The sequence below is a fragment of the Rattus norvegicus genome, chromosome 10 (genome assembly GCF_021556685.1).
Source record: "Rattus norvegicus strain SHRSP/BbbUtx chromosome 10, alternate assembly SHRSP_T2T, whole genome shotgun sequence".
Lineage (NCBI taxonomy): Eukaryota > Metazoa > Chordata > Mammalia > Rodentia > Muridae > Rattus > Rattus norvegicus.
The window spans coordinates 99,201,577-99,221,139 of record NC_141543.1 but is presented as its reverse complement, the minus strand read 5'-3'; the positions used below and the strand labels follow the sequence as shown (position 1 = coordinate 99,221,139).

Sequence of the window (19,563 nt, the reverse complement as noted above, 5' to 3'; positions counted from 1 at the left end):
GGAGTGCTAATTCTCACATCCCTGACAGAATTAATCCTTTCTCTCTTAAGGTATACATATTAAAAAGGGGTGCAGACCCTCCATGGACGTATCAATTAGTCTTCACAGAATGGATGCATGCATGTAACTGTACCCTGGTCCAAAGACAGAACTCCCTATTCCCCCACCCCAAGATAATCAGTATTGACTACACAGATTAAGCTTGCCTGTCCTGGCCTTTGCACAGGTGGGATTCCTCAGTGTGTGCCCCAGGCCTGGCTCTTTACCCAGCAGGGCACAGTAAATGTGGCCACATGGCTGTGTGTGGCCATGTTTCCTTCTGATGCATTGCTACACGTTTTTTTGCTGTGTGGACATTGAACTGTCCATCCCTCTATTCCCCTCAGTGAGGAGGGCGCTTGCATTATTTCTGCCTTGGCTAGAGGCTATTATAAATAGAACTGTTTTGAACCTTCTGGGTCCTTGGCCAGCTTTCTTTTCAGGGAAATGCTAGCAACTTAACTGGTGGTGGCGGACTTAATTTGTCTTTAGTCGTCATGATTTAAGTCACAAAATTCCCCTTTAAATGTATCAAAAGAGAGTGCACCACACTGTTTCCTATTTAATGTGTTTGAAGGTCAAGGCTAAGCTGCCAGTGGCAGCTGGGGAGCTCCTGCCATGAAAGAGCCCAGGGTTGACACTGCCCTCCCACATCGGATACCTAGAAATGGACTACTTGTTGTCTTTGCTACAATGTATATTTTCCTAACCCATGAGCCTGATATTTTAATCCGGGTGATAAAGAGGAATGCGAAGCTTGCTACATACAGCATTTGTGTCCTGCAGGCCTTCAGTACTCTCAGCACACATGATTTTTCATGATCTCATGGTTTAGTTGTTTTTTTTTTTTCTAAAATCAGGCATTCATGTAAATAATGTGAACTTCTCTTCTTCCCTCCCTCCATGCCCTCCCAGTTTTCCCCCCTTCCCCTTTTGGCAGTGCTAAGGATTGAACCTAGGGCTTTATCCCCTGTAAAGGTGACTCCTTACTACTGTGACATATCCCCAGCTTCCCTGCTCCCATCTACATACAAGGATGCCAGGTTCAAAAAGTACGGGATACAAGCAGATGCCGGTTTGAATTTCTCTCCCATTCCGTCCTCGGTTCCAACTGCTTCCTTACTGTGAAAATCACTGCCCGGAGGCCACATTCGCCACCCCACATGTGTGTTTCTTGGTGGACTTCCAGAGCCTCCTCCAGAGGCAGGGCCATCTATTGGGAGGCAGAGCTGGCCAGGGAAGATTCTGTCACTCATCTGTTTCTTTGTCTCTTTCTCTCTCTAGCTTATGACCAAACACCCTGCCAAGCGGCTGGGCTGCGGGCCCGAGGGGGAAAGGGATGTCAGAGAGCATGCCTTCTTTAGGAGGATCGACTGGGAGAAGTTGGAGAACAGGGAGATCCAACCGCCATTCAAGCCCAAAGTGGTGAGTCCAGAGAGGCAGGCCAATACCCTTAGCTCTGTGTCCCTGATACCAGACATGGCCCTCCCTTCCCTTTCTCTGGGAGATAGGAGGCCAGTGACCCTAACCTTGGCAGAGTAAGGGAAATGTCTCCCCAGTCACCAGCTCAAGACTGTGCACAATCCTAGAATTTGATGGCCGTGGTTCCACTGCCTTTACAGAGTAAAGACAGAGGACGGGCTCTCACCCTCTTGAGGATGGCCACAGAATACTCAGGCCATTGGCCAGCAGTCTGCTCTGAACACCGGGGATACTGTACCTACAGAGCTTTCCTTGTCTGATCCTTGACAGGACTCTGAAATCTATCTCCTAAATCTGCCTGCTGCCCCAGCCCTCCCCTCATCCTGCCTCACCATGGGTCCTGAAGCATCCCTAAATCTCCACCATCCCACAGGGAGAAGCCGAACACAGTTCCCACAGTGGCTTCTACATAAGCTGTGTGGAGTGGGTGGCCACCACCAGTGCCAGCACTGCTGGCTTCATTCATCCACTATGTGTCCCCACATCTAAAATTCTACTTAACCCATTATATGACAGCCTGGTTCCCGGCGCTTTTCGAACATCAGTTTACATAATTCTCCCAGCACCCCTGTGAGACAGACGGACGTGATTGTCCCAGCTCTGCGTTTGAGAGCGCCAAAACACATAGAGGCTGAATAGCTCACTAGAAGACATTGCTGGCAGATGCTGGAAGGATGGGTCAGGGTCCTTTCCACTAGACTGATGGTGACAGCCCTACAGCTGCTTCTGTTAGTGAGTGGCAGCCAGTGTGTCCCTTCTCAAGGTTTCTGTTCCCAGAACTAAACTAAACTGAGTATTTTTACGACACCCCGCCTGCCGATCCTCAGTACCCAGGACATCTGCCCAGAGCCACCCCTTCCAAGTCTCACTCAGCCCTACTGAGCCTCTGCCCTGGTGCACTCAGATACTGTAAGGCAAGCTGCCATCGTCCGTGGCCAGTGTTTCCGCTCTGCCGGGTCAGCCCCCACCTGTCTCTAACCAACCTGCCCGAGCTGGCCAAGGGGACCCCTGTGGTGGCAGAATTGCTGAGTGGAGCAGCAAATCCACCCTCAGATGTGCCCATGTGTCCTCTGTGCCAAGAATAACACTGGCCGTGGCGAGCCCGCTGGACTTCATTCCCTTCAGACATTTTTAGCACAGACTGAAGACAAACTAAAATTAATCAGGTCAATGACTCCCCCCAGCTTCTTCTCCACCGATCAAAAAGAATGCAGGGACAGAAGCCAGGCCGTGGAGGAGACACAGTTCAGGGAGGAGTGAGAAGCAAGCGGGGTCTGATGCTTTGTTTTGTCATAAGGCAAAAGAGTCCAAGCAGAGAGAGACAGGCATGAGGGAGTTCTAGGTCACATGCAGGGCAGTGAAGAGCCACCCCTGAACTCAGTCCCCACCTCACAGCCAGGCCACAGACACAGAGCAGCCACCTCCTAACCTCAGGTGAGGAGGAGCATGCAAGGGTCCCTAGGGTGCAATCTGATGGCATGGCTCAGAGCTGGTATGGAAATGCCACACCAAGAAGAGTTCCGGGGTCAAAAGGTCATTTAGGACAGAGGAGAGCAGCTTAGTCAGAGCCACGGTATGGTTAGCACAGGGGTAGTGGGGAGAAAGGACTGCAGACAGAAGCTCCTCTGGGATGTGGTTTCCCAGCTTCCTCAGTGAAGCATGCCTCACTGGTCCACAGCTAAATGCAAACTCAGAGGAGTCTGCAGGAAAAAGAAAAGCAACAGGTAGTTCAAAGAGGGGTGAACAACATGGACCTTTCTGTTGTAAACACCCAGGCAATGTGGCTGCCACAACCTCTGACTTTGCCCATGTCCCCACATTCAGCCCAGCTTTGAGGGCCCAGGGAACCCCCACCCCTGAGCAGTCCTGGCAGGCCTGCCTAACAACCTTGTCTTCGGGGCTTCCTGGTGGGTTTCTAACAAGCCCTGGAGACTCAATTTTCCTGAGACCTGCAGGATTAAAGGCCATTAGCTGTTCTCTGGTTTGTACTGGCCCGGATTCCATGGAATTAAACCTTCACTTGTTGTCAAGTAGCAGCTGTGGACTGCCAGCGCTCACAGTACTAGCCGGCTGCTTCTGGGCATCTCGTCTGTGCTTATAGATTCAGGAGTCTCTCATCTTTGGGTTTGTTTGCTTTTTGTTGGTGGGTTTTTTCCCCCTACTTCTTAACTCTTATAACTCTGAAGAAAAATGATTCCAGAATCACTGGTTCCGGGCTAGGAGGGGAGAGACTTTACACAGCAGGGCAAACATGGAACTGACCTATAGGAATCAAGGTTCCCTACGTATACAGTCTGATCATCGTCTTTGTTTTATCAGTTAAGTAACAACTTAAGTAACCCTTAAATTAACCTTTAGACCAAAGTGTCACACAAAGCATGAGGTGCCACAGCAAAAGACCCTTTATGGTGTATCCTATCAGCAAGTTCTATACAGGGCTCTCCATTTCCTGCCATCATTAAAGTCAAGACCCACAATGGGGCCAGCCATTTGTGTGCAGCAACTCATACAAGAGAGCAATGAACAAGAGTGGTGAGTATCAAACACAGGGACACTCTTTCCTGTGGTATCAGCAGCAAAGGAAGTTTTTGGCCTACAGTGACCAGTGATGAGGAGAACTAGCCCTCAAGAGAGCCATGTCTGTCCCCCAGAGGCTACCATGTGCCCCTGTGAAGCCAAAATTGTCCCCAGCCAGGGTAGGATTTCCCATGCTAAGTTTTTTAAAGTCAAAATAAAACCAGGCAGTTGAGCTGTCCCAACCCATGTGTGAAGCCACTAGATGACTGTCTCTCATCCTTGTGAGAAAAAGGCCAGCCAGCCCAGTCCCAGTGAGCTACTCAAGGAGATGTGCACAGGAAAGATCAGCTGAGCTGTGTTCAGTGTTCCCCATGGCCAATCCGAGTCATTAGAAGAAGCTCTGTCCATAATCAGAAGACTGGGGAAGAAGATGCTGGTCTTTCTCAAAGACATGTGACCTCTGGAAAGGTCCATCTTCAGTCACAGACCTGTGGGGTCAAGCTGGTGAGGAACAAGTCAGCCAGCCCGCTTGGCCATCTAACTCACCAAGGGAAGGATAGTCCCCTCTCTGCTTAGTCTAAAAAGCGAAAGCTCCTAGCTGCCCACTAGGCACTCTGACCACGAGGCATTTCTCCTGGTGTGTTAGTCACACAAATGAAGTAGCCTTCAGTCCATTTCCCTGCCTGAAACCAGTGGCAGTGTGTACAGACACCACGAGCATACAGTTCATTGGTTGTGTTTTCTCTTCTGGTTTTGAGTTCTATCCACTGGCGCACACACACGAAAGCACAATCGCTCCTTTCCAGACAAGCCAGAAATAGCCACTCAACTGGAAGGGATACTAGAGGGAGAGGGTGTTAATCTGCAAAGTCAACACTAAGAACTAAATATTCCTGAATCCACAGGTTGGGGAAGCATTTTCAAAATGGGCCAGTCTCTCAGAGATAGCCTTTCTTGGGAAATTACTATAGTTACTTCATCAAAAGGAAGTAGGGAGAACTAGAATAATTTCCACTGGAGCACTGTTATCCTTAGAGCAAGAGCCAAAGACAGGGAGGCCCGCAGGCATAGGCGTAGAGGACACTGCGATGGTTGGGCACAGACACGGCTCCTTCCCCCACCCCACCACCACGAAGGGAGGCAGCAATAGTGATGCTCACAGGATGGTGGCCGCCTTTGAATGACATCATTAGCTTATTTAGAGCATATAGTGATGGTGTGGGGTTGGCAGCTCTTTTTTTAATTATTTTTGAAAGAATTTCTCAGACTTGTGAAAGAGTTGGGAAGCTGGGCATGGTGGCAGCACTCCAGTAATAGCAGGCTCAGGAGGAAGACACTCTGAACTATGTAGTGAGATCCTGTCTTGAAAAGCCAAAGGCTAGGAGTGCAGCACAGAGGTACAGCATTAGACTGGCTTGCGTAGGGCCCTGGGTTCAATCCCAGCACTGCAAGGAAAAAGGGGCAGGGGGATAATATAAAGAATGTCTACATTACCTAGATCCCCTAGATGTTAAAGTTTTACCATGCTTGCCTTGTCCTCTTTTGATTTGTTCTTTGAACTCATACTCACGTGCACACACACACCTACATGCATATATGTACACATGCACACACACATACTCACACATACACACACGTGCATACATGCATACATATATATACATACATGTACACACGTGTGCACACGCATACATACCTACTCACACACATACATGCATACACGTGCACATGCACACATACTCTCACACACACATGCACTCAGACACACACACATACACACACACACACACTTTCCTGTACTACTTGAGATTAAGTTGCTGGTGTTATGCTTCTTTAAACATAAATAATTCTGTGCATATTTTCTAAACTTGAGGACATCTTATGGCATGGTGTTCTTTTAATAAGGAGTCTGAGAAGTTACTTGTACAGAGCAGCAGCTTCCCAGGTGAAGGAAGCTGTCTGTAGAGACTGTCTAACTGAGACACTGCCTCTGGCACATCTAATCAGTCCTCTTGAGTGGCAGGCAGGTTTATTTTCCTGGTCTTCCCATTGAGCCAGTAACAGGGATGCTAATTAAAACTGAGATGCTCAAAATTCAAGGAGCCTTGCTGACAATTTAAAAGCACTAGCCATCCTTGGGGACAGAAGGAACAACATCATGGTGTATTAGGGTTTGACTTAAGCCTTTAAATTTTTCTCCATCTTTCACTGGTGAATTTGAAACAAACAGTTTCCTCTATTCTTTAATAACCATTCCCCCAAATCTTTTCCTGCTTATAAAAACTGAAACACTTTAAATAATAATAAATATAAATAAATTGTAAGCCTTAGATATTCCATGGTTAAGGACATTGTGCATACAGACCCTGTCTGCCCCAAGTTGACATGTTCACATTGTCCAAATGTCAAAACCCAGCAATGATGGTCACTGTACTGCTCTTGAAAAGAGAACTTTAAATCCTCTAGCTCTGGCCATTAATACAAAAAGAAAGGCTAAATGTGGTACATATTTTATTCCATAGAAATTAACACTTGGTAAGATTGAACCTTCACCCTCATGCATGCATAGGCTTTTATACTTTATACCTTAGGGAATGTGCTCATTGAAAAAGCCAGGCATGGTAGCACACAACCATCTTCCCAGACAGGCAGAACCCTGGGGCTCACTTGCTAACCAGCCTATCCTACGTGGGAGGCTCCAGACTAGTAAGAGACTGTTTGAAAATAACAAGGTAGACAGATGTCCTGAGGTGTGACAGCTGAGATTATCCCCTGGCCTATGTGAACACACACTGCTCATTCACCTGCATATGCAAGTGAACCTATTTGTGCACACACACACACACACACACACACACACACACACACACTACACACACACATTCACACACACATTCACACATACGCACACACTACACACACTATACACACACACTACACACACACACACACACACACGAGCACTCACTGTTTTGTTTTGTTTGATAAAGTGTTTCTCTATGTAGTCCTGTCTTATCTGGATCTCAACTGTGTAGATCAGGCTGGCCTGCTTGAACTCAGAGGTTTACCTGCCTCTGCCTCCTGAGAGCTAGAATTAAAGGTGTGTGCCATCATGCTTGACTACAAATGCACTCATTTATGTGGGACTTACATCCTGTATCTATCAACAAACTCATGGATAAAATTAAACTCTCTCCAGCATTGGCCCTTCCCAAGATAATGTTCTAAGGCAATAGGCAAGCTGAGTGTACCTAATGGTGTCCCAGAAACCAAAGCCCCTCCTTCTCTAGTCCTTTATCCCAGGGAATGTTGGCCAGAGGTAGAGGAAATCTCAGTATCTTTCAGACAGTTATTACTACTAAAATACTATCCATTTGCAGCCAAGTGGTAAGAATAGAAAAGGAAAGACGGTCTCCCCACGGACCCTAACTTCTAGTCCCATGATTCATGATGTTTTCTGTGACCTTCCAGAATGTGGCATGCGTGTGTAAACCTGTATGTAAGGAGACAGTGTGGCATTTCGCATCTTGCATCTTTCACATAGCAATGTACTGCAGAGGTTCGTGGGTTCACGGCATTCTCCACACAGCTGTTCCTGATTCTCGACATCTCCAATTCCTCTCCTCTGTCCGTTCTTATTCTCCAGAATTTCTGTACCAAAATGCACTGGCTTCAGTGGGCATCCAGGCCTTCGGTGAGCACGTTTCCAGAACCTTGAGTGACTAAGCAAACTAACCTCACTTTTCACCATTAACCCGCGTGCCACTGCTTGCCCTCACTCCGCATCAAGACCTTCCCTGAGCATGCTAATCTTCATGGAAAGGGCAGAGAAGTAGCCAGAGGCCCTCCCCCAGGGGCTTCCGTACAGTTGACCTGGCCTCCCAGGAAGCATACGGAAGACACCAGCTTGTGTCTGCCACCTGTTATTTAACCCACACAAAGATACACGGGGAACCGTGCAGAGAATGAATGATATTCTCATAAATGTTTAGACTATACAGCACAGTGCTGTAGTATTCCCCAGAATAGATTCTCCTATATAGGTAAGCATTTTCCTAATGCCAAAGGATACCCTGCCATATCTAGCAACTGTATGAAGCCCTCCTGAGATTCCTACATTTCTTTTTATCTCTGTGCTTTCACAGCTAACCTCTATGCTTCATTTGTTCTGCACTCTGGCAATCCATCTGGGATTTGTGTGATTTTTGCTTCCTAGTGGTCATCGTTCTGTAACCACTCATGTTTCCAGGCCAGTGACCACAGAGTTGTATCCAACACCCCTGGGACACCATAGAGTGTAGACCCACACATGTACTGCTGTGCTCAGTGCCTCTCAGGGGTAAGACTCACAAGCAAGAAGCCATGCCCAGCAGCACAGCTCAGTCTCCTTCCTCCACCCTTTTCATAGAACAAAAGGGTTTGGAAGGCTGCTTACCACACAAGATGTGGTCACAGAACTTTGCAACCCACATTTCATCTCAGGTCTGCATCATTCAATGCTTTGTAACTTCTTTGCTATGTGCGATTTCTCCTAGGTTTACTTTACTGATTGGTGAATTTACTAATGGGTGGTGTCTTGGTTCCTCTTCTGTCACTGGGTTAAAATACCCTGGCAAAAGCAACCTATGGGAGAAGGGGTTCATGCTAGCTCATAGTCCATTGTTCTTGGCAAATTAAGGTAGCAAAAACTTGGACTAACTGGTTATATCCATGGTGAAGAAAAGAGAAAGAGTGCATGCATGTTCACACTCAGCTCAATTTGCCCACTCTTGCATAGTTCAGGATTCCTGGCTTAGAGAATGGTGTCCCCCTTAGTAGACAGGGCTTCCTCAATGTAATCAAGATAATCCCTCATAGACCTATCCACAGGCCAGCCTGATCTAGGCAATCCATCATTGAGAATGCCTTCCCAGGTGGTATAAATCATGTCTAATTGATGATTAAAACTAATCACTTGGGTAGAGAAAACAAAAATGACAAAGATTTTAATTCCTTAATGAAGAGATAAAAGAGAAGGCAGATTGTTAATAGCATTCATTAATTCTTCAAGTATTATCTATTTGCATGCAGGGCTATTGGTTCATGTTCATATCTTCTATCTGTATCATCTAGAATAGGTCTTTTAGCTCTCACCAGAGCCCTGGAAGGTGGGTGGTCACATCCCCATTTTACCTTTAAAGCTACACCTAGGTCTCTTGATCTCTAGCTGGGTCCTTCACTCTGCTATCCCTCCACAAGTGTCAGTACCGAGCACCAGATACAAACAGTTCCCACAGAGATCAAGGAACCTGCCTGTGTTCACACACCAGCTGCCCATTTCTCTTCTGAGTTTGTTCTGGGTCACATTGCTAGCATAAGTTTCTACTAGTGAGAGTTGTCGATGGACTTTGGAGATAAATGCCATGCCTGTTCATTCCAGAGGCATTGTTCATAAGCATATTTAGCTGCTATGAAGGTCTATAGTTCTAGAACTCGGAAGTTGCAGACAACCCAAACTTGCCTGTTATTCTAGCTACTAGTAGAGGCTGTTCTTCAAATGACTTAATAATGTTGGGAGAACATCTGCAGCCAAGCTAGCTTCTTGTGGTACTTAACGTGCTGATCCACAGATCCCATTTGGGTGCCCTCTCCCATCTCTTACTTCTTACATAGCTCCAAGGTAGCTCCTGCAGCTCTCTATCCATCAAGCTGATAATCTCAAGGTTGGGTCATAGGCAGTGAACAATAGATTCTTAAATATATTATCTTCTGCAAAAGAATCCAAAGATATTGTTATCATCCTTATCTGATTTTGCTGGTAGCTTTTAAGATCTCTGCATAACATCTTTAGATTGTAGTTTAAGATCTTCTCCAGGATTCCTAAAAGAGATCTGTTTCTGGGCCTGGTTTTGCTTAGAAGCATAGAAGGTTCATCTTTGAGAGACTTTCTCTAGTGTAAGGTTAATTTATATTTTTCACAATATGAGATTTATGATTAAAATACTCATGCTGCCTTTTGGGATGACATTCACTCTGGTATGACAACTCTAAGAATAAAATATCTTCTGAGTCTTAGGTCTCATCTCATCTTCAGTCTCAACCCCCAGTTTTTCAAAAGCTATCATCTCTATTTCGTCCTAAGCTATACTCACTCCCCTCGTTGTTTTGGGCGATTGAAGGGGATTGTTTTGTTTTATTTTGGGGTTTTTTTGTCTTATGGTTGATGCATCTGAATTTCAGTGATTTGATTTTTATTCTCTGAACTCAGCCTGCCCTTGTCTCTAGTCTCTTTACCTAAACTGAATCGTTTTAAGAAAAGCCTTCATTTGCCAGAATGTGCGCTCCCCCCCCCCTCTCTCTCCATTGTCAGTATCAGAAAGATGACTAATGATTTCTTCTCAAGGGTGCTCATGCCCATGCTCTGAAAGAATCAACAATAAATTCACTTGAATTCTTCCAGGCAGTTGGTACCCATCTATCAACAGAAGGGAGTTCTCTCAAAATCAACCTTCATAGGGTTGTAACACTTACTTACATCATTTTTTCTTTGGCTTTCTTCAACTTCTCCATGCTCTGCTCCCACACATGAGTGCTTTTGCCTAATTTTCTTGCTTGGCTCCTTCACACCAACCACAGGACCTCTCATTACAGTCTAGATATGTGGAGTCCAGTGTTTCCCAACTATTGATATTTTGAACCAATTAATATTTAGGGGGTGGGGAAGTCCCTTCATCTTAGGACATTTAGCAGTATCCCTCTCTAATCACTAGTCGACAATGGCACCCTTTGTCCAAGTTATGACAATTTTATGAAAATGGATTTCCAGGGGAAAAACTTTTACATGGTTGAAAATCAAGTCTTACCAAAAAGACAACTGTTTCTTTAGATGTTTACATCATTGCAATAAAGTTGAATGTAGTATCTTAATAGAAGCCAACTTCTGTTTATCTGATTTATGAATTAAAAATATAGATTCCAGATTATTTCCTGAGAAGAAACAGTATTTCCTTACTTGCCTCCTAAAGAGCCTTTTTCAGTGATATCCTCTGCATGTAGGTTCATGTGATTGCAGACTCTGCCTTTGCTGACCTTTGCTTTGAAGTGCTTTGGATTCTTACAAAGAAAAGCATCATGGGAATATACAGTTTGAAAGCCAGAGTTTCATGGCTTCATATATGTGAGCCAGACTAATATATTGAGTGTGCTTTATCACCTGTATGGACTCCACAGAGTGGCTTAAGGATATATTGTCTCCCACAACATCACCATACAGAAATCCACCTTTACCCTACCATCACCACACACAATCATACCGCCACTAGATCGCTGAAGTGTAAATTTGTTCTTGAGTTCAGAGTACAATGAGTTAAATGAAAATAATATTGGGAAAAAAACACCGTTGTTTTTGAAGACCTTACTTTGTACTTAGGACATGTTTTCTATCTCCATAGACACTTAGAAATGTATTTATTTGCTATAAAGAAAGTAGAAAATTATAATGAAATGGGTTTCTCTAGAAAATCCATTTGAAAATAAGTAGAAAATATAACCCATGAGCACTTAACAGATCTTAGTTTTAAATAAATAAACAATGTGCGCTGAACTCTGACCAGGTGCTATGTATGATGTGGACCTTCACCGTTAACCTTTGTAATGCCATGAGAAGGAAGATACAGTTCCTTTCCCAACTCTACAAAACCTCACAGGTTACCTAGAACTGTCCTGTTAGAGGTCCAAGAATTCCTCATTAGGTTAAAATGTATACTGACTCAAAATGAGTTTATGTTGCTCCAGTTATGCTACCAGCAGAGAAAAGAATAATGGTTTACAGCATGCTCAGAATCATTATTAGTAGCATCAGTTAAACTCCCAGCTCTTTCTTGGAAGTCCCAAAGACTTTGAGATGCCACAACCTTTCTAGGTATTTGGAAAAGTGAGGACATTCCTTTCTTTCCCTCCTAGAAGGAGTTTAATGTTTCGAAAGTACATCATGCAATGGGTCTTGTATAACTCTAACTTGTAGAATTGACTATGAGTTGAGTAAGATTCCCATGCACTACTGCATAAGCAGCTGTTTTGTTAGACAATCACAGGGAAGCTATGCCAAAAACCTCCATTTGCAAAGAATGCCTCGGTGGATCCTGAAGAAGGATAATATTCAAGAGAGACCACAGACTTTACTGTGCCTCCTGAGGATACCTGTGCATAACTTCTCCTGTCTTGAGACTATGCTGTGAATGAGCTCCATGTTGACCTACCTGCCACTTGACCATCTCTATCCAGATAAACAGAATTCTTGCTTGGGGCAAGAACTTATCTCCTACATTGTCATGTACCTACCCCATACTATTTTAGGATTACACTAGAGCTAGAGTTTCTAAAACATCCCAGTTATATGTCAAAGACACACAGCTTCTGTCTGATTATAAATATTAAAAGAACCAAATGTGGAACAATAACCTCACCTTGTCAATTCAAGGATACCTACAGGCACAATCAATAGCATGGCCTTTTCAACATGGAGCTATGATTGATGGCCCTGGGTGTGCACCATTCCTGCTAATAGCTCTGCTTGCTCAATGAGATAATATTGAAGTAAAAGGGGCTGTCTTCTTGCTATGTTGTAACGAACAATGTATCTCCATTTGGGGTTTTCATTCTGAGAATATTCTCAGAATTATCATATGAGAAGAATTACAAATGAGTAACTATCTGCTGTTTGCTGTGCCTGGCTTCTGATTCCAATAGGCCTGCAAGTTCTCCAAGATTCTTCCTGCCCAGTCAGACCAATTTCCCTGTGGCACGCCCTTTCCTACTAAGGCTCTTCAGTGATTTGTATCTTCTGACCTCTTCTTTTTTCTTTTTGTCCCTACAGTGCGGCAAAGGAGCAGAAAACTTTGACAAGTTCTTCACACGAGGGCAGCCTGTCTTAACACCACCAGATCAGCTGGTCATCGCTAACATAGACCAGTCTGATTTTGAAGGGTTCTCGTATGTCAACCCCCAGTTTGTGCACCCAATCTTGCAAAGTGCAGTATGAAACTCAGAAACAAAAGATCTAATGCCTCCCTAGCCCCCAATCTCCCCAGCAGTGGGAAGTGATTCTTAACCATAAAATTTTAAGGCTATAGCCTTGTATTTTGTTCCACACAGAGGCCTGAAAATTCTGGGGATATTAGTCCATAAGTGATCAACTTTCTTCCCCCACCCAATCCCAAACCAAAAAACATTATCTTAGTGGATGATGACATAATATACAGAGTATAGTTTAATTATGTAGAAGTCACATCTGGCTTCAAGTTAATTCTTTCTAGGAAACAAAGAGACTTGGACCCTATTTTTTGGTACGATTTAATATATTCTCCATACCTTTCATATTTTGGATTTTCACTATCCAAATCAACCAGAGATAATAAAGTGAACCCACCTGAACTCAAGGGATGGAAACATTTCTGCCCAAGATATCTTTGGAATTAAAGAACAGGAAGCCCAAACAGAAAACAAAGAGAGGCAGAGTCTCATATATTCAAGACCTCGTTGCTTCTATTTTCTGCTTCAATGGAAACAGTCCCTAGAGTCTGAGAGGGCAGGATGAACCTGATCACTGTTCCCAATCATCATAGCACAACCATAGTGCATAGTTTGAAAATGAAAGAAAACTTCAGACAGATGTTCGTTGAATCTATCATATGTACTCCCCTGCTCGGTTGATAACTATCTCGATAACTCATTCTTTTTAAGAGGCCAAAATCATCTAAGGACTTTGCTAAACAAACATGTGAAATCATTTCAGATCAAGGATAAACCATGTGTATGTTCATTTTAATCTCTGGGAGATGACTCTTCAATCCAGGGTGCCATCAGTAATCATGCCACTGTTCACGAGTGTTGTTAGCCAACCCCCCGCCACATAATAATATTTTGCTACCTTTGTGGGTACCCTTCCTAGGAAGCTAAAATGTATGCCCCATCCCCTTTTGTACTATTTATTTAATAAGCCGCAGTGTCGTTTATGAAAGTACAATGTATAGTAACTTAATCAAAGTACTGACTAGCATCAGTCCCTATAGGTTGATTTTCCTCCTTTCTCTAGCCCCACATCCACTTAGAGATGAGAAAAAAAAGAGTATATTTTGGGTTCCAATTCCCAGTTCTAATTGAATGGCACACATGGAGCTGTAGGATCAAGACACTTTATGCTTATATCAACTCAAAGATGTTTTCTTGCTAGAAGGATTTTAATATGTTTTGCGAGTGCATCATGCAATGGATTTTGCATGTTTATAATAAACCTTAATAACAAGTTAATCTATATTATTGATATAATTGTATCAAGTATAAAGAGTATTATGATAATTTTTATAAGACACAATTGTGCTATATTTGTGATGCTCATGTTTCCAGTCTGCTTTAAGATTAAGTGTTAGCTTTATTCATTGCTGCTGGGGCCTCTATTACCCGCTACCCCACACACTGGCACTCTATCAGATATATTAATTTTTTAATGTAGATGTAATTTTAAAATGAATGGCTACTTTACACGTTTAACTAGGCTTTTACTATATATGTGTACATATGTATATATATATATTTGATTCTACCTGCAAACCCCGGTTTTGTTTGTGGGGATTATTTTTGAGATGAGACTCTGTTAACTTCTTCATGTTATCCTCCGTTCAGGTTCCTCTACCATCCCTCCCCTTGGGGACAGCTGGAAATGTTTAATTCCAGTATTCCTGATATGTTCATATATATGTGGCATTGTTACAGCACCTGGGCTGAATTCCGTGTGTGTGTGTGTGTGTGTGTGTGTGTGTGTGTGTCTGTGTGTCTGTCTGTCTGTTTCTGTCTGTTTCTGTCTGTCTGTCTGATTCTTTTCAGCCTATGTCTTTGGGGTCTCTACTGATGAAAGGGTGGGAGGATTCCTTTCTGAGTGTGCATATGGACACAACAAAAATATGTAGTCTGTCTTTCTGCCCCAGAATAACTCACTGTATACTCCAGAAGACACAAAATCCTTGAGACAAACTTTATTCCCAGCCTGTGTAGAGCCATCTCTGAAGCTGTTATCAACAGACTCTTTTCAGAGGCACGTACTGTCTTAAAGTTGTTCCTAGAACATTCCGGTCTTTGAAGAGCATGTCTTTGGCCAAATGCCTCCCAATACAAGGTGTTTAGAAGAGGCAGGCTTCTGCAGTATAAAGGACAAGTGAAAATGGAAGTTCCCACAGTCCTTAAAGAAGGCACCTCTCCCGAAAGTATCTAACAGCTAAGCTCTCCTCTTTGTTGTTCTCCACCTATCTGCTTGACAGTCACATACCCTGCAACCCACCAAGAGTCTTTGAGATACGGAGCATAGGCCATTCTGAGAACCCCTAATCAGAAGGAGATATGGAGTGGAGAGTGGGCCAAATCAGAAAAGAGCAGTCTCTTCTGCAATAGTTCATGAATTCTGGATGTCAGATCTCAAAAAGCAGGGGAGGGCGTCATGTATCAATCCTAGAAGTCAAGCCATCATTTTGGCAACCCAGCCTTATCACAAACACTATACTTGGTCAGCAGTAAAGGAACTGACTTATAGATGAGACTTGGAAGTAAAAGTCTTGCTCTTCCCAGGTGGGGCAGCAACAGGAAGCAGAAACTCTCAAAGAGAGGGAAGCCACAGAGAAGGAGCACAGGGTTTGTAGACAATCCATCCTGAGGTTTCTAGCTGCCTGATTGTCTCACACCATTAGCAGGCTTGAGTTCTTCCTTAAACCGCCAGCATACAGCTCCAAGTGATTCAACTTCTCTAGAAAATATGTGTGATCCCTTGATTGGCTTGTACGCTTAGAGAATATCAACCAACATTCTCAACGGGAGGAGGGAAATAACAGAGCCACAGACCAGAATTTGCCTAAGGAACAGAACACTGGAGAACAAACTTAAGAGAAGTGACAAAAATTTAAGCAAGTGTTCACGATGCCGCCTATGCTGTACACTTTAAAGAGCTGAGAAGCAGAGACAATTTTTGCTACAAAACTCTTGTGGATAACCATTAGCAGCTGTTAGGCAGGATCAATTGATAATATTCTACATCATTGTCCCATTTCACAGACATTGTGTGAAATGGTGCTACAGGGAAACGAATGCCATTTGAACTGAAGCACCCAGAGGCCAGAATGAGGAGGATGCCTTGAAGGGTTTAATCCCAGGATGGGGGCTGGGGGGTGGACTATTTAGAAAGCATCTGCTCTCAGACTCTGCCTGCATTGGCAGGGCCTGGGGAGGAGAACCTAGCACAATCCAAGTCTCCACAGGACCCATCTGGCTGTGACCCAGAAAATCCACTGAAATTGCTTCGTATTATATTCCCCTGGAAGGTGGCCATTGCTCAGTGGCAGCTCTTCCCTCTTCCACCACAGGCCAGTGGGCTGCCAGCTTTACCTTCGGCGTGGCATCTAAAGTCACCTGGTGCTTGGGTTGAATGGAAAGAGCTGGAGTATGCTGCCAGGTGCAGCCCTGGGAGTTAATGGGAGGCTCACCTACAGGCAGGAGCTAATTCAGAAGGTAGATGAGCCCCAGGAGCTAAACTAATTGCCCCTCACCCTCTCACCACTGTGGCCTAGTTTGAGCTGGTAGCCTTTTCTTTAGTCCTTTTTATTAGCAATTTGAGAAACTGAGGAGGCCAAGAGTTTTCTGGAAGCTTGGTTCATGTGAAAGATTACCAGAGGCCAGTATTAACCCTCAAGCGCTGTTGCTCACAAGCTCTAGTTCTTAGCAAAACAAGGTGGCGCGCTAACCCCAAAAGAGCCGCCCATTTATGTATTACAAAGAGGAGGAAGCAGAAGTCAACACCATTAAAGAGCAGGGTTTGAGTGCACCCAGAAAGACACAGAAGGTTGGCAGAGAGGCTGTGGTATCTGCATGGGCTTTCCACTGGGGGTCATTGGTGCAAGTGTAAGTTACTGTCAGCCTTCAAATGTGTGGGTTCTTTGTCAGATACAATCTGTTGTTCCTTCTCAGACCCTCCCAACTGTAAGAAGTTCTTTGCCCTGTACAGAGCCAGGCCATCCAGCAGACCCTGGGAGCACTAAGTTCCATCTATATCCCTCTGATAATTACAGTTGCTGAGAATAGGTCCAGACGTCACAAAAACAACCAACAGTGACCTGCCAGCTTTTGCTTAGCAGAAAAAAAAATAGGAAGGGTTTGTGCAGAGCTTTATTTTCTCAAATACCTCTGCAAGGCAACACCACCTGACAGTCATTTTCTCACCTTGGTCTCATGAAATCACCTACTTCTCTTGTGTACATGTCACACTGTTTCCTGTTTGTTTACAACCCCAGAAGCGCAGGGGTACCTGTCCCCACACCACGTCTGAGCACATCAAACAACCATGCTCAGGAGATACGTGCTGAGCCAGGGACCTGAAAGGATGCTAACCATGAAAGAGAGGGGACAATAGCAAGAAAGGAGATGGATCCTCTGATTAGCAATGGGTCCACACTGATATGACAGAGTGTTAGGAGACTGGTTTTAAAATTGTTTTTCCATGAACTGCTGTTAACAAACTATGCTGGACAGTCAACACCCCTGCCACATCTCATTGGGCCAGTGCAGCAAATCTAGAAAAAGCTGTTACTTTCTCCTGTCAGAGTAATCCAGAGAATCAGGGAAGGATGCTTGAGGCATGCACAGATGCAGTGTTCTAGAAACGGTGTCTACCACTGCCCCAGTGACACTACAGTAATGATTAAAAAGCATGGATGGCTCAGCATTCTGTACCCCTCATTCATGTGGTCAGGTGTCAGTCAATAAACACAAAAGACACACCAAGTCATTAAACAGCCTTACTGTGACCCTCCCCCGGAAGCCCACAAGTTCCAAAGACTTTTTTTTAACCTAAAACAAGTAATTATTAACTCCATTAGAAGACCTGAGTATCCTGGGCTATTTGTACTTTTTTATAGAGGACTTTAATAACAATTCTTTTCAAGTGAGTTTTTAAAATAGTAAAAATTTCATAAAATTCCAATACCATGGAGCCTATAGGAGGTTTTCACCCAGGTTGGATAGAGTACCCATGATCTGAATCCCCACGGCAGGATTTTTCCATGCCAGTGAGGTCTGGAGTCCACATTGGATTGGCTGCCGGACGGTATTCTCTTTCTTAGTAGATGCTAAAGATAGCTGCCTAAGGTTTAGCTCTCTTTCAACTGTAGGGATGATGGCTTTATACCCCCCATTCCTGACACAGCCCTAGGAAAGCATTCTTGGGGAGCTAGAGGAGCCCACTCTATACTGTAAGAGTCAGAGCAAGAAGGGGGTGCTTCTTCAACTCTGTCTCAAGTTGCTTCTGGCCCCTCAGTCTCTCACACTGGATAAACATTGAGAGATGCTCTGTAAGGATTATGCCCATTGGGCAAATTAAAACCTACTCTCCCAAGAAGAGGCAGCATCAAGTATGCCGGAGGCATCAGCTTCCATTTCCATGGATGTGCGTAGACAGAACCCTACTTTTGAGAAAACACCCATCCAGCCCACTTTGTAAGAACCCCTTTTTTCTAAACTATGACAAAAGGTGGCTTTGCACTTTCTGATTAAACAACACTGTCTTTTGTCTCCTGCTTAATTTTAAGACTATTCTGTGATCAATGTTTGTAGATTTTTGTTAATATTTTGCCTGGAAAAATGTGACTCTCTCCTTGGGAGGTTTAGTAAACTATTAAAAGTTATACATGAAGGTGGTTACTATTTTGAGGCTAAAGGTTTTTCTAAGAATCAACCTCCTATCCTGACTATGACGGTTTTTCAGAATACCTTTTATAGATGATCAGATGCGTTTGGAGTTGCGTTTCCTACATGAATTCTGTTTTGTTTTATGAAGGACACGCCGTGTTTAAATCTCTTATTGAAAAAAAAATCATGCAAAACCCCAAATTGGTTTGGAGGAAGGAGTGAAGGTTGAAGCTGTTGCCTGAACAGGCCTTTACTGATAAGCCAGGGGCTGTTCCGCTGCTTGTTTGGTTACCTAGCAGGTGAGGTAGATATGTAAATTAGCGCCTAGCTTTTTTGGATTTGTGTAACCTCTACTCTTCGTTTGCATGATTCGCTCTGTTAGATGCATTCATTGTAGTTCGGAAGCAAGCGTGTATGAATAAAGATACTGATCACTGCTGAGTGAGTGGCTGTCATTTACATCCAGTAGCAGTCTTTCTCACCCTGCATTTCCCATCCAGGGTTCTTTGAATGGTAATGGTATTGACTCCTGACACATTCTGTAGAAGACGTTCATCCTTTCACCCGTTCCAGGCATGGCTCTCTATTAAAGTCTCTTTAAAAAAAATCACAAAATATCTTTGGGGACTGGCGTTAATTAAGAGCACTCACTGTACAGTCATGAAGACTGGAGTTCAGAACCCAGCACACAGAGCAAGCAGGTATCCCACAAAACTAGCACTGATGGATCTGACACTTTCTGGCTTCTGAGCAAGCCTGTGTGAGAACATACCCATTTGCACATACACTCACATACAAATGTAAATAGATGAGTAAAGTGTATTA

General features: G+C 44.0%; 1 protein-coding gene across 2 annotated transcripts in view; it reads left to right on the top strand.

Annotated features, from left to right (window-relative positions):
• Prkca (protein kinase C, alpha) overlaps nucleotides 1-19,179 on the top strand; it is a 397,680-nt gene extending 378,501 nt beyond the window's left edge. The window contains 3 exon segments of one of the 2 annotated variants that reach the window (NM_001429972.1): nucleotides 1,324-1,464; nucleotides 7,685-7,732; nucleotides 12,893-19,179. In NM_001429972.1, the coding sequence (NP_001416901.1) occupies nucleotides 1,324-1,464; nucleotides 7,685-7,732; nucleotides 12,893-13,057 (354 nt within the window). In that variant the 3' untranslated portion in view covers nucleotides 13,058-19,179. 2 annotated transcript variants of the gene reach the window in all.
• Nucleotides 19,180-19,563: the final 384 nt, after the last annotated feature.